Below are 11,900 nucleotides of genomic sequence, written 5' to 3'. Positions count from 1 at the left end.
ATGTGGTTGATGGCAGTATGCATATTCTAGTTCAGATAATTTTAGGAAGTTTTTGGATGCTGTTAAGGAATTTTGTGTGACATAGACTGAAAACACAGAAATTTCTAAATATGGTAAGTTGATACTTCCTTTTTGTAGTGTGTATATGTGAAAACATGTATTTCTTTTTTTATGTTACTTCATTCTGTGATTTAAAATGCAGTAAAAACATTCAATTACTGAGCTTTGATTGCTTACAAATTTTGGTGATGGTTGACTTTGTTTTAACATTGTATGACATCATCATTCTCCTGATTTTTTTTAAGTGAAAATCGATTGATGTGTACACGGAAAAAGTCAAGGGAGTGCACATTGCCAAGTTTGTGCAATTTTCTGATGTTTTTTTAAATAAAATTAGATCAATGTGTACATGGACATCGAGTCTGTGCAATTCTTTGACTTGTTATTTTAGTTTTGTGTAGCAGCCATCTTGAAATTGTGACTTGCTGGCCAATCGCCAAGCAGCACCCTGAAACATATTTTTACCCATTACTGTAATGGATGAACAATACTTATACAAAATATTAAAAATTAAATAGAAAATATATATTCTTTTTTCCCCCTTACCCTTTGGTTATTGGAGAGTTAAGAGTTGTATATATATATATATTTTCACAAATACTGGGTATACAACTTATGCATAAAAACATGGAACTAATTGGTTTTAACTATTAAGCAGAGATTTAAATACAGTTATTTTATTAATCACTATCATCAGATTCATCCCTTTTGTTATGTGTAGATAATTTAGCTGCAAGTTCTTTTGCAGCTTTAAAAATGCCTGAAGTTTGTACACCACAGACAAAACAACGTGTACTTTTCTTATAGTTTTCTAAAGCACATTTCTCACAAAAATAATGATTGCATTTAGTAACAACAGGATCTTGAAATGAGTTGCGGCAGATGAAACATCTAAATGGTAAATCATCTTCATCTGAGCTGATTTCGTATTTTGTTGAATCTTCTTTTCCGTAAGTATTGTTAGACATTTCTAATTCTAACTGCCAACCTTGCTTATAATCTGACCTATCATGCATGAATTTGCAACTATCTCCAAAACCACAAAAGCCAGTCTCCTTGTAATCTTTACAGATATCTGGCTGATAGTCCCATCGCACTGTTGATCTAATGTTTTCTGGTGCTCGAATTGGTCCTTTCCTGACCATTCCACTAGAAGCGTTACCTTGAGCTGTATCCTTCTTTTTGCTATACTGAGCATAATTATTGATTCCTCTATATATCTTGTCATCAGCTTTACCTTTTAACTCCTCATTGATTTTTTGAGCCTTCTCAAATATTGCTTGTGCGTCTCGTTCCTTTTCAGTTTCAATCTGTAATGTTAATGTAGCGCCCATATCTGACGGTCCAACGCGTTCACTGGTTTTAGATGATTTATAAGCAGGAATTGCGCCTTCTGGGTCACTGTCTAAACTAGCAACTACTTCCTCTCTCTTTTTAAGGGTTTTTGTACCTTGAATCATTGGATTTCTTGAGTCTGTTTTCTTTTCTCTCCGTATAACTTTAGTTTCATCTTCGCTGCTACTAGAAGATTGTGCATCATCCAGCTTCCTTTTCCGGATATTTTTTTTAAACGATTTTTTGAATACCACTTTTTCTTCCATTATATATTATAGGAAAGCTATCATATTAATTATCACAAAACTTCCATTAGCAACTTTCATTAGCCGATGTACTGTTTTAAACTTGTACGCGAGACCTCACCGTTTATTTACGATCATTGTAATAGCTGTTGCCAGCTATAAGTTTGATATAAATTATTGCCTCCGACTTGCTGTGACTGCGACTAGTTTTCTGACTAGTAGTACTAGTAATGCAAGCGTTTTCAAGCTAGCAATACTGAATAAGTAAATTAAGTTAAAATATTAGCTTTGGGGATATCACTTGAAAACTTAATGCTTGGTAATAAATTAAAGAAAAAATATTTTTCAAATGTTTTCAGGCTTAAAAAAGGAATTTAACTGTGACCGCAGGTTCTATATTGCCATGTGCGATTTGTTTTGGAAACACAGCCTGAGGTAGTGTCGAAAATGAATATTGCGGAAGAAATATACAAATCAGTTCTACAAAATAAAGACTCAATCATTAGTAAGATTATTTTATTTATTGTATATAAGTTGAAGTTAATATTAAGTGTGATTAATTTGAATGTTTAAGATTTTAATCAAATGTGAGTTATGATGTTTTTATAAATCACTTTTATTTTCCGTTATATTGTGATTTCGCACTCTTTTGAAGAACAATGCACTTGAAACTATTCATTTTAAGTTTTAGTTTACTTTTCTAGTATGCATAATGTCAGCCCTGATTTCATAGCGATTCAAATTAATTCCGGCATTACCTTAGCGACAAAAACGAACGGTGTTACTCATGCAAGGTATATCATACCCAAGGGTGTTTCATTATATTTTCTACCATAAATGGCCTTCTTTATAGGTGAGTGAGGTGTCTTCATTAGATCATAGTTTTTCTTTAAAGTTTCTTGGAAGCATCGCTTGCTGGCTTCTATTTTTTTGCATTCTTCTGCAAGTTGAAATCCCAAATATTTCAAAAATGATTGCCTCGTTTGATGTTCAGTAGGTGGTTTCTTAATACATAAAATAATTCATGCATTTAATTGCAGCAACATTCAGCAGTGCAAAACATATTGCCATTGCCCATATTTCCTAGCCCCTGAATATGTGGCAACAATTGTGTCTGCAGTGATCCTTTAGATAAATCCTAGAAATTTATTAGTTCAAATTTTTTTCGATTCTCCTGTAGGTGAGTATTGCATTGTCTTATGGTTCCAGCGATAGTTTCATCTGAAGATACTATATCCAATGAATTTCTCAAATACAGTAGAAAGTCCGAAATCGGGACTTCGGCGATTCCAGATTTGGGATTTTTCCAGATATTAGATCATCAATTTAAATCGATAAATTATACAATTAAAAATATGAAATCTTAATTTATAAAATAAATAACAATTATGATCTAAAGGGTATCAAAATTCACAAAACAAAAAAGCTTAATATTTATTTGTTTACTTTATTAAACATTTCGGTTGATCTTTACATTACGGTAACTTGGCGAAAATTTGGCGACCAACTTCCCTACAGCAACCCTCTATTCTTTTTCCCCGCCGCCATTTTGTCTTCACGAAGTAAAGACATGTTTCTTTTCTTCTTATCTACTGAACACTTCTTCCAACAATCTACTAGCCGAATTACACTTATGCTAGAAATTTTATCAAACAAAACTGCTTAATCATGACAAATATTCACTGCAAAATTCAGAAAAAGTGCACAATACCATACACCTTACGCGTTTTTCAAAATAACACATACACATAAACCATGTACACGCCGACTTATTTTTACTTAAAAAAACATCCCAGAATTGCACAAAAATGGCATTGCGCACACTCTTCACTATATCCATGTACACTGCTTTTTTCTCATAAATTCGAAAAATTTCACGAAAATACATGACAATTTTCTCAATCTTTAAACCCGGTAAAAAGAACATATATGAAATTACCTGATCGCGAAAAAGTATTTACCCTTTACAAATATGAACATTTCCACATATAAAATAAATAAAATATCCAAAAACTTTTACCTCTAAATCATCTATTACATTATACACGTCACCAACGAATTCATACATGAAGCATTACAAATATTTAGTATCAAATATTTAAATTATTTCCATGCACGTTTATTTCAACTTAAACGTAAACCAAATTCTTACAAGCATAAAATTCACAAAATAACTATCATTTCATTAAAATATCACTGAACCATGTACACGTCAACTTATTTTTACTTAAAAAAACATCCCAGAATTGCACAAAAATGGCATTGCGCACACTCTTCACTATATCCATGTACACTGCTTTTATCTCATAAATTAAAAAAATTTCACGAAAATACATGACAATTTTCTCAATCTTTAAACCCGGTAAAAAGAACATATATGAAATTACATGATCGCGAAAAAGTATTTACCCTTTACAAATATGAACATTTCCACATATAAAATAAATAAAATATCCAAAAACTTTTATCTCTAAATCATCTATTACATTATACACGTCACCAACGAATTCATACCGCAAGCATTACAAATACTTAGTATCAAATATTTAAATTATTTCCATGCACGTTTATTTCAACTTAAACATACACCAAATTCCTACAAGTATAAAATTCACAAAATAACTATCATTTCATTAAAATATAATTAAATTCAAAAACACCACTTAAAATATACATGAGCACGTACATTCAATTAATAAAAATTACCTTACAATCCTAATTACTTTAAACTAAATCATTGCTAATAACAATTTTCCCAATAATACCAAATTCCTTTCCACCTTACATTTCCAACAATGCATAAAAATAATTAAAAATACTAACTTACCTAATCTCCTTCAGAATCTTCATTACGTGGCGGATACACTTTTCTTCATTCTCTTTCAGAATCTTTAAAATCATACTTATCTTTCAAAGCAAGATACCAGGTAAAATAAATAACATAATAAAACATGTTTATTTCTCTCTCACACAACCTTAAAAAACATTTCTTACTATCCTTTTCAATACCACTAAATACCCATTTCGAATTCACTTTACTTACGGCCATGGGATCCAAAAATTCACAAACACTATTTCACACAACACAGAATAAAGCCAAATACAAAATTTCCAGATTTTTTCCCGATTTCCCCCCTTTTCTGATTAAAGAACCGTAATTCGTCCATTAATATCACATGACATATCCCATGATCTCGCATTTCCCCCACACAAAATAATGCGTAATCGGAACTCAGTACTGCTCACATTATTACCAAAGTCCCAGGTAGTAACCTTTATCGCCTCCAAAATGTCGCCAAACTACCAGTTACCGTAATGTAAAGATCAACCAACATTTCTTTCAATGTAAGTTGTTTAAGTTGCTTCCACAAAAAATTCAAAAAGGGTTGATCTTTGGATTATGGTAACTTGGCGATTTTTTGGCAAAAATTTGGCTACCAACTCTGCTACAGCAACCCCCTATTTTTTTTTCGCCGCCATTTCGTCTTCATGAAGCAAAGACATGTTTCTTTTCTTTTTGTTTACTTAACACTTTTTCCAACAATCTGCTAACCGAATTACACTTATGCTAGAAATTTTATGGAACAAAACTGCTGAATCGTGACAAATATTAACTGCAAAATTGGGAAAAAGTGCAGAATCGCAAACTCCTTGCTGCATTTTTCAAAATCGCACATACACAGTAACCATGTACACGTCGACTTATTTTTACTTAAAAAAAATCCCAGAATTGCATTGTGCACACTCTTGACTTTATCCATCTACACTGCTATTTTCTCATAAATTACAAAAATTTGCACGAAAATGCAGGAAAATTTTGTGAATCTTTCAACTCGGTAAAAAGCACATATATGAAATTACCTGATCGCGAAAATGTATATACCCTATCCAAGGATGAACATTTCCACATATAATATAAATAAAATATCCAAAAACTTTTACCTCTAAATTATCTATTATAAACGTCACCAACGAATTTATAACAAAACATAAAAAATGATTACAAATACTTAGTGTCAAATACTTAAATTCTTTCCATGCACATTTACTTCTACTCAAACGTATTCCAAAATACTACAAACATATAACTCTCAAAATCACGGTCATTAAATTAAAAAACACTACTTAAAATATAAATAAGCACATAAATTAAATTAATAAAAATTAGCTTACAATCCTAATTACTTTAAACTAAATCATTGCTAATAAAAATTTTCCAATAATACCATATTAATTTATTTACTCCTTACATTTAGAACAATGCATAAAAATAATATCCTCAAATAATAAAAATACTAACTTACCTAATCTTCTACAGAATCTTGAGTGCATGGCAGATCACAAAATGTCCATTTTCATCAGGTTTCTTGCACCGCCATTCAAACTATCTGTAATATCCTTCCTTTCACACAATTTCATTTCATTCCCACGTATTGGACATTCATACTTATCCGCAATTAAGCAATTCTTTTCAATTACACATAAACGCAATAAAAATTTCGGATTTACTTTATATACGGCCATGGGATCCAAATATTAAACAACACTGTTTCACAGAACATAGAATGAAACTACTGCTATAAAGTACAGCAAATATTTTTACAAATATACCCCCTTTTCCGATTAAAGAACAGTGATTCGTCCATTAATGTCACATGACATATCTCATGATCTCTCATTTCCCTCACACAAAATAATGCGTAATCGGAACTGAGTACTTCTCACATTTTTTCCAAAGTCCTAGGTAGTAACTTTTATCGCCTCCAAAATGTCGCCAAACTACCTGTTACCATATTCCAAAGATCAGCCTCAAAAAGTTCTTTTTTCTTATGTCATATACAGTTGACTTTCCAGCTCGCATAATTTTGAGACAGATATGCCTTTATCCATTTTTTGCAGCAATTTCACTTTTTGTTTAATGAACATCGAAACATGGTTTCGCTTTGTAGATCCTTTGGCAACTCCAGAATTGGAAACTCTTTTTGACATAATCGAAAGTTCAAGCTTAGTTTTTAAAAAAAGCATTCGTGATACCTTAATGGCTGTGTATCACAAGATTGCCGACAAAAGCTAAGTTGTTTTGCTAAATTTTGTCTTCCTCCTATTGCTTTTTGAAATAAGCCTGAATTGTATTAGTTAATTATTTACTATACCTATGTTTAGTTCTTGCACATGCTTAACACTAATCTGAGTCCTGAATAAATTAACTCCTACATATCCTTAATGCTTTATTTAGGGCCGGTGCTAAATCCCGCATGGTGCAGTCTGTACAGAGCCTAAATTCTAAATTTTAATCGCACCTAAACTTTGCATCCCAGTGCTTTCCCTAAATCATAAAAAACTTCTCATTCTTTAATTTTGCCACTCGGTGCTTCCCCAAATTCCAAAAATTTCGTCTTCCCTAAATTCTGCTGTCCGGTGCCTACATATTATGCCGCCGCTTCTGGGTTTATGAAGAATAACATATCAGTTATTCTTAATTAAAATAGCACTAAATGTAAACTTTTGGCCTATGAGTTTTATTAACAAAGTCTATTTTTAGCATATGATAAGAAATTTTTGTTGAATTTTTCCTCGTCAACATTTCTTAGAACATTTAAAAATCTATAATCATCGCCAAGCATAATGTTAGCATAAAAGGTTGCCATATTCTTATTATTTAATTACTAATATAAACGAAAGTTAAGACATCACTGCATGAGGTATTACTGAAGCTGTTATGTATTGATAAACATGCGGTGATGAAAGCAAAATATAATAAAAAATGACTCGTCAGGGATATAAAATAGATGAATGCTTCAGTAATCGCAGCAAACGGAATGGAACAGAACGTTTGAGATGTATGCCAAGCAGATACTCAGCTATGGAGCCAAATTATTAATCTCACAAATTTATGCATACATGATTGTTTTTCCATAACGAGGTATTTTATTTAGTGCCTAAGTGAAATTAAGAATCGGAATTTTTAAGTGAAAAATCTCCACATGTTTTATTATGGAAGGAAAAATCAAATGTGCATGTGTAAAGCATACCCATCCCCAAAAAAAATGTTTGTGGCTTTGAGGTCGGAATTTTAGATCATTCCGGATAATGGATGTCCGGATTTCGGACTTACTGTATCACATTTCTTCATCATAACTGCGATAACGCGTGATTCCAGAAGAACAATTTGAAAGCTTGTTTGCATACTCAAAACTATAACATAAATACTCGCTTAGGTTATAACATACCCGTTGAGGCGATATCCTAAGAACTATTTTCAGAATTCGGCCCAGGTTCCTCTCCTTCAAGGTAGTTAGCTTAGAGTTAGCTATACAAAGACTCATCCATTTCCCCAAAAAAGATTAGAAAAGAGCATTAAAAAATTCAGGGATGTGGGTATCTCATACCCTGCGTGAGTAATGCCAGGTTAATCTAGTTAAGAAAAATGGGTACTTTTCCATTTTGCTGGTGCAAATCTCGCTAAGCAGACTTTATTGGCAATAGCACACAGTTTACACATAAAACATGTTAACAAATGCTAGTTCTAAGAATTTTTTTATTTTGAAGGCATTTTAATATTGTTTAAAATTTTGTAAAAAGCCAATAAAGTAAATAAATTTGTAAAAAGACATTAATTTCAGAATTTACTATGCTTTCATGGTACAACATCCTGATTTGCCGGTTCATATCACGTGATCTCATGTAAACTACGCTACAAAAATTTAATTCTCTCAGTAATTATCTTCATTGATTTCAAGTAAAATCTTAATTTGGAGTACAAGTTTAAATGCAAGAATTATTCCAATTTGTACGAATAGCTTACTCAGAAATTGCGTAAAACCGCAGTGCTTTACTTCGATAGTGCATTTTCATTACAATTGATGAATTTAACCTTTGATTTTGCCTTTTCTATATTTTCGCCTTCAGTGAGCGGTGTAATTGCATCCTAATTGCTTTAATTACCACGAATTGCCTTGAGGCATAAAATTGAACTATTTGGTAAAAATTTTATGTAATTGTATGCCAGTATTAAAAGAAACAATCAATTTGACAAGAAATGGCTACAACTTATTTTGAAAAATGAGGCGTGAAAGGTTACCAGTAAGGATATTCCGTTTGGCATCGGTTGTACTATTTTCAGTGACTTTATCACCTGCGCTGGCAAAATGGAAAAGTACCGAAAAATGTATTAAAAAAACTAAAAATTTCTCAAACGGCAACTCGACTAAGAACTACACTTGGGCTCCGTAGGGAAAAAAATCAAAAGTAAACTGCAGAATTTTGTTTTGGAGGCAATCATTGAAGATAACATCATTTCTTCAGTGATTCATTTTTATGTTTTGAGAAAACACATCAGCTATCTTGAAATATAAATACATGCAAAATGGTAATATTATGATCGCATTTTTAACTTGTAGGTTAGCACACGAATCTGTGTGTGTAAAAGGAGGAATGTCCTTGTGATGGACTTTCTAAGGGAGACTGGCTTCTGTTCACATTGCACTTAGGATAAACCATTAATGGAGCCAGTGCTTTCACTTGGGATCAAACTCCCATTGAGTTCCCAGTATTCGGTAGTTTTAAGCACTTAGTCTTTGGTGTCATCTTTCATGTGAAGTAACCATTCTCTGTTACTGCTGTTTTTAATTTGCTATTCTGTTTGGTTTATTACCTCAGTAGGTACTTCTTAATTATCTGTAGCATCAGTTTAATATTCGAGGAAATTGTCCAGAATATCCATGTTTTTTGCATAATTTTGAGAGTACATTTTGAGTGTTCAGTGAGCGGTGTAATTGCATTTTAATTGCTTTAATTACCACGAATTGCCTTGAGGCATAAAATTGAACTATTTGGTAAAAATTTTATGTAATTGTATGCCAGTATTAAAAGAAACAATCAATTTGACAAGAAATGGCTACAACTTATTTTGAAAATGAGGTGTGAAAGGTTACCAGTAAGGATATTCCGTTTGGCATCGGTTGTACTATTTTCAGTGACTTTATCACCTGCGCTGGCAAAATGGAAAAGTACCGAAAAATGTATTAAAAAAACTAAAAATTTCTCGAACGGCAACTCGATTAAGAACTACACTTGGGCTCCGTAGGGAAAAAAATCAAAAGTAAACTGCAGAATTTTGTTTTGGAGGCAGTCATTGAAGATAACTCATTTCTTCAGCGATTCATTTTTATGTTTTGAGAAAACACATCAGCTATCTTGAAATATAAATACAGGCAAAATGGTAATATTATGATTGCATTTTTAACTTGTAGGTTAGCACACGAATCTGTGTGTGTAAAAGGAGGAAAGTCCTTGTGATGGACTTTCTAAGGGAGACTGGCTTCTGTTCACGTTGCACTTAGGATAAACCATTAATGGAGCCAGTGCTTTCACTTGGGATCAAACTCCCATTGAGTTCCCAGTATTCGGTAGTTTTAAGCACTTAGTCTTTGGTGTCATCTTTCATGTGAAGTAACCATTCTCTGTTACTGCTGTTTTTAATTTGCTATTCTGTTTGGTTTATTACCTCAGTAGGTACTTCTTAATTATCTGTAGCATCAGTTTAATATTCGAGGAAATTGTCCAGAATATCCATGTTTTTTGCATAATTTTGAGTGTACATTTTGAGTGTTCAGTGAGCGGTGTAATTGCAGTTTAATTGCTTTAATTACCACGAATTGCCTTGAGGCATAAAATTGAACTATTTGGTAAAAATTTTATGTAATTGTATGCCAGTATTAAAAGAAACAATCAATTTGACAAGAAATGGCTACAACTTATTTTGAAAATGAGGTGTGAAAAGTTGCCAGTAAGGATATTCCGTTTGGCATCGGTTGTACTATTTTCAGTGACTTTATCACCTGCGCTGGCAAAATGGAAAAGTACCGAAAAATGTATTAAAAAAACTAAAAATTTCTCGAATGGCAACTCGATTAAGAAGTACACTTGGGCTCCGTAGGAAAAAAAATCAAAAGTAAACTGCAGAATTTTGTTTTGGAGACAGTCATTGAAGATAACATCATTTCTTCAGCGATTCATTTTTATGTTTTGAGAAAACACATCAGCTATCTTGAAATATAAATACAGGCAAAATGGTAATATTATGATTGCATTTTTAACTTGTAGGTTAGCACACGAATCTGTGTGTGTAAAAGGAGGAAAGTCCTTGTGATGGACTTTCTAAGGGAGACTGGCTTCTGTTCACGTTGCACTTAGGATAAACCATTAATGGAGCCAGTGCTTTCACTTGGGATCAAACTCCCATTGAGTTCCCAGTATTCGGTAGTTTTAAGCACTTAGTCTTTGGTGTCATCTTTCATGTGAAGTAACCATTCTCTGTTACTGCTGTTTTTAATTTGCTATTCTGTTTGGTTTATTACCTCAGTAGGTACTTCTTAATTATCTGTAGCATCAGTTTAATATTCGAGGAAATTGTCCAGAATATCCATGTTTTTTGCATAATTTTGAGTGTACATGCATTAAGTCAGCCCATGCATGCAGGTACTGCATACATGGGAAAAACTCAAATAAGAGAATATAAATAAACCTCTTAACCTTATTAATGGAAATAATTGAATCCGGAATTTAAAATATAAACCCTACTGGGTGATTGAATAGCCTGTAGCAATCACTTGTAGCAATCTTTCACGACATCTTGAATCGCGAAACATCGCCATATCCTCGGGAGGAATTTTTTGACGCCAAGAGGAAAATGGCATAAAAAGGTGTTTTGTGAAAATTTCCTTTTCAGCTTAATATCGGGAAAAAGCTTTGCTGGATGAAAATCGCGTAAGGCAAAGTGTAGCGTATGCATTGAGATGATAAACTATTTACGTAGAACAAATTGTAAATGATTAGTTATTGTGATTAAGTAAATCTACGTACTTTTATTTTACTTTTTTCTTTATTTTATTTATATTATCTCCAGCGTTATTAACTTTTACACTTCTCTTTTTTAATTCTTACCATTAGGAATGATTATCCGTAACAATGGTTATGTGTGCTTGAAAACATGATCTTTATATAAATGCAGTAATGATCACAAAAATGCGATATATCACAAAGTTAATGATCAAAGTTTAAAATAATAGAATATGCATGTATTTCTACAATAATATTGCAGCCTCAAAATGGATTCCAGGCTTTTCAATCACCCAGTCGGGTATATATTTTACATTCCGGATTCAATTATTTCAATTAATAAGGTTAAGAGGTTTATTTTTACAGTCAAAAGTCTTTAATCCGGACTCGTCGGGACTTCGGCGATTCCGGATTATTGAT

The 11,900-nt window shown here is 32.4% G+C and overlaps 2 protein-coding genes across 2 annotated transcripts in view; one reads left to right on the top strand and one right to left on the bottom strand.

Annotated features, from left to right (window-relative positions):
* Positions 1-715: 715 nt before the first annotated feature.
* Positions 716-1,790, bottom strand: mdlc (RING finger protein mdlc). Its single transcript, XM_035370634.2, has one exon. It carries the CDS (start codon positions 1,659-1,661, stop codon positions 741-743), a length of 921 nt encoding a protein of 306 aa, XP_035226525.1. The 5' UTR covers positions 1,662-1,790; the 3' UTR covers positions 716-740.
* A 216-nt stretch (positions 1,791-2,006) lies between these two features.
* Positions 2,007-11,900, top strand: part of LOC118198847 (nucleolar pre-ribosomal-associated protein 1) — a 172,668-nt gene continuing 162,774 nt past the window's right edge. Inside the window, exon 1 of the mRNA XM_085815882.1 lies at positions 2,007-2,145. Coding sequence (XP_085672008.1) covers positions 2,088-2,145 — 58 coding nt within the window. The 5' untranslated portion in view covers positions 2,007-2,087. The remainder of the gene's footprint in view (positions 2,146-11,900) is intronic.

The sequence above is a fragment of the Stegodyphus dumicola genome, chromosome 4, assembly GCF_044657685.1.
Source record: "Stegodyphus dumicola isolate Sdum_Otavi_A_Nest chromosome 4, ASM4465768v1".
In the NCBI taxonomy this organism is placed as follows: domain Eukaryota; kingdom Metazoa; phylum Arthropoda; class Arachnida; order Araneae; family Eresidae; genus Stegodyphus; species Stegodyphus dumicola.
The sequence above is the reverse complement of the archived record's forward strand: the minus strand, read 5'-3'. Positions and strand labels throughout refer to the sequence as shown.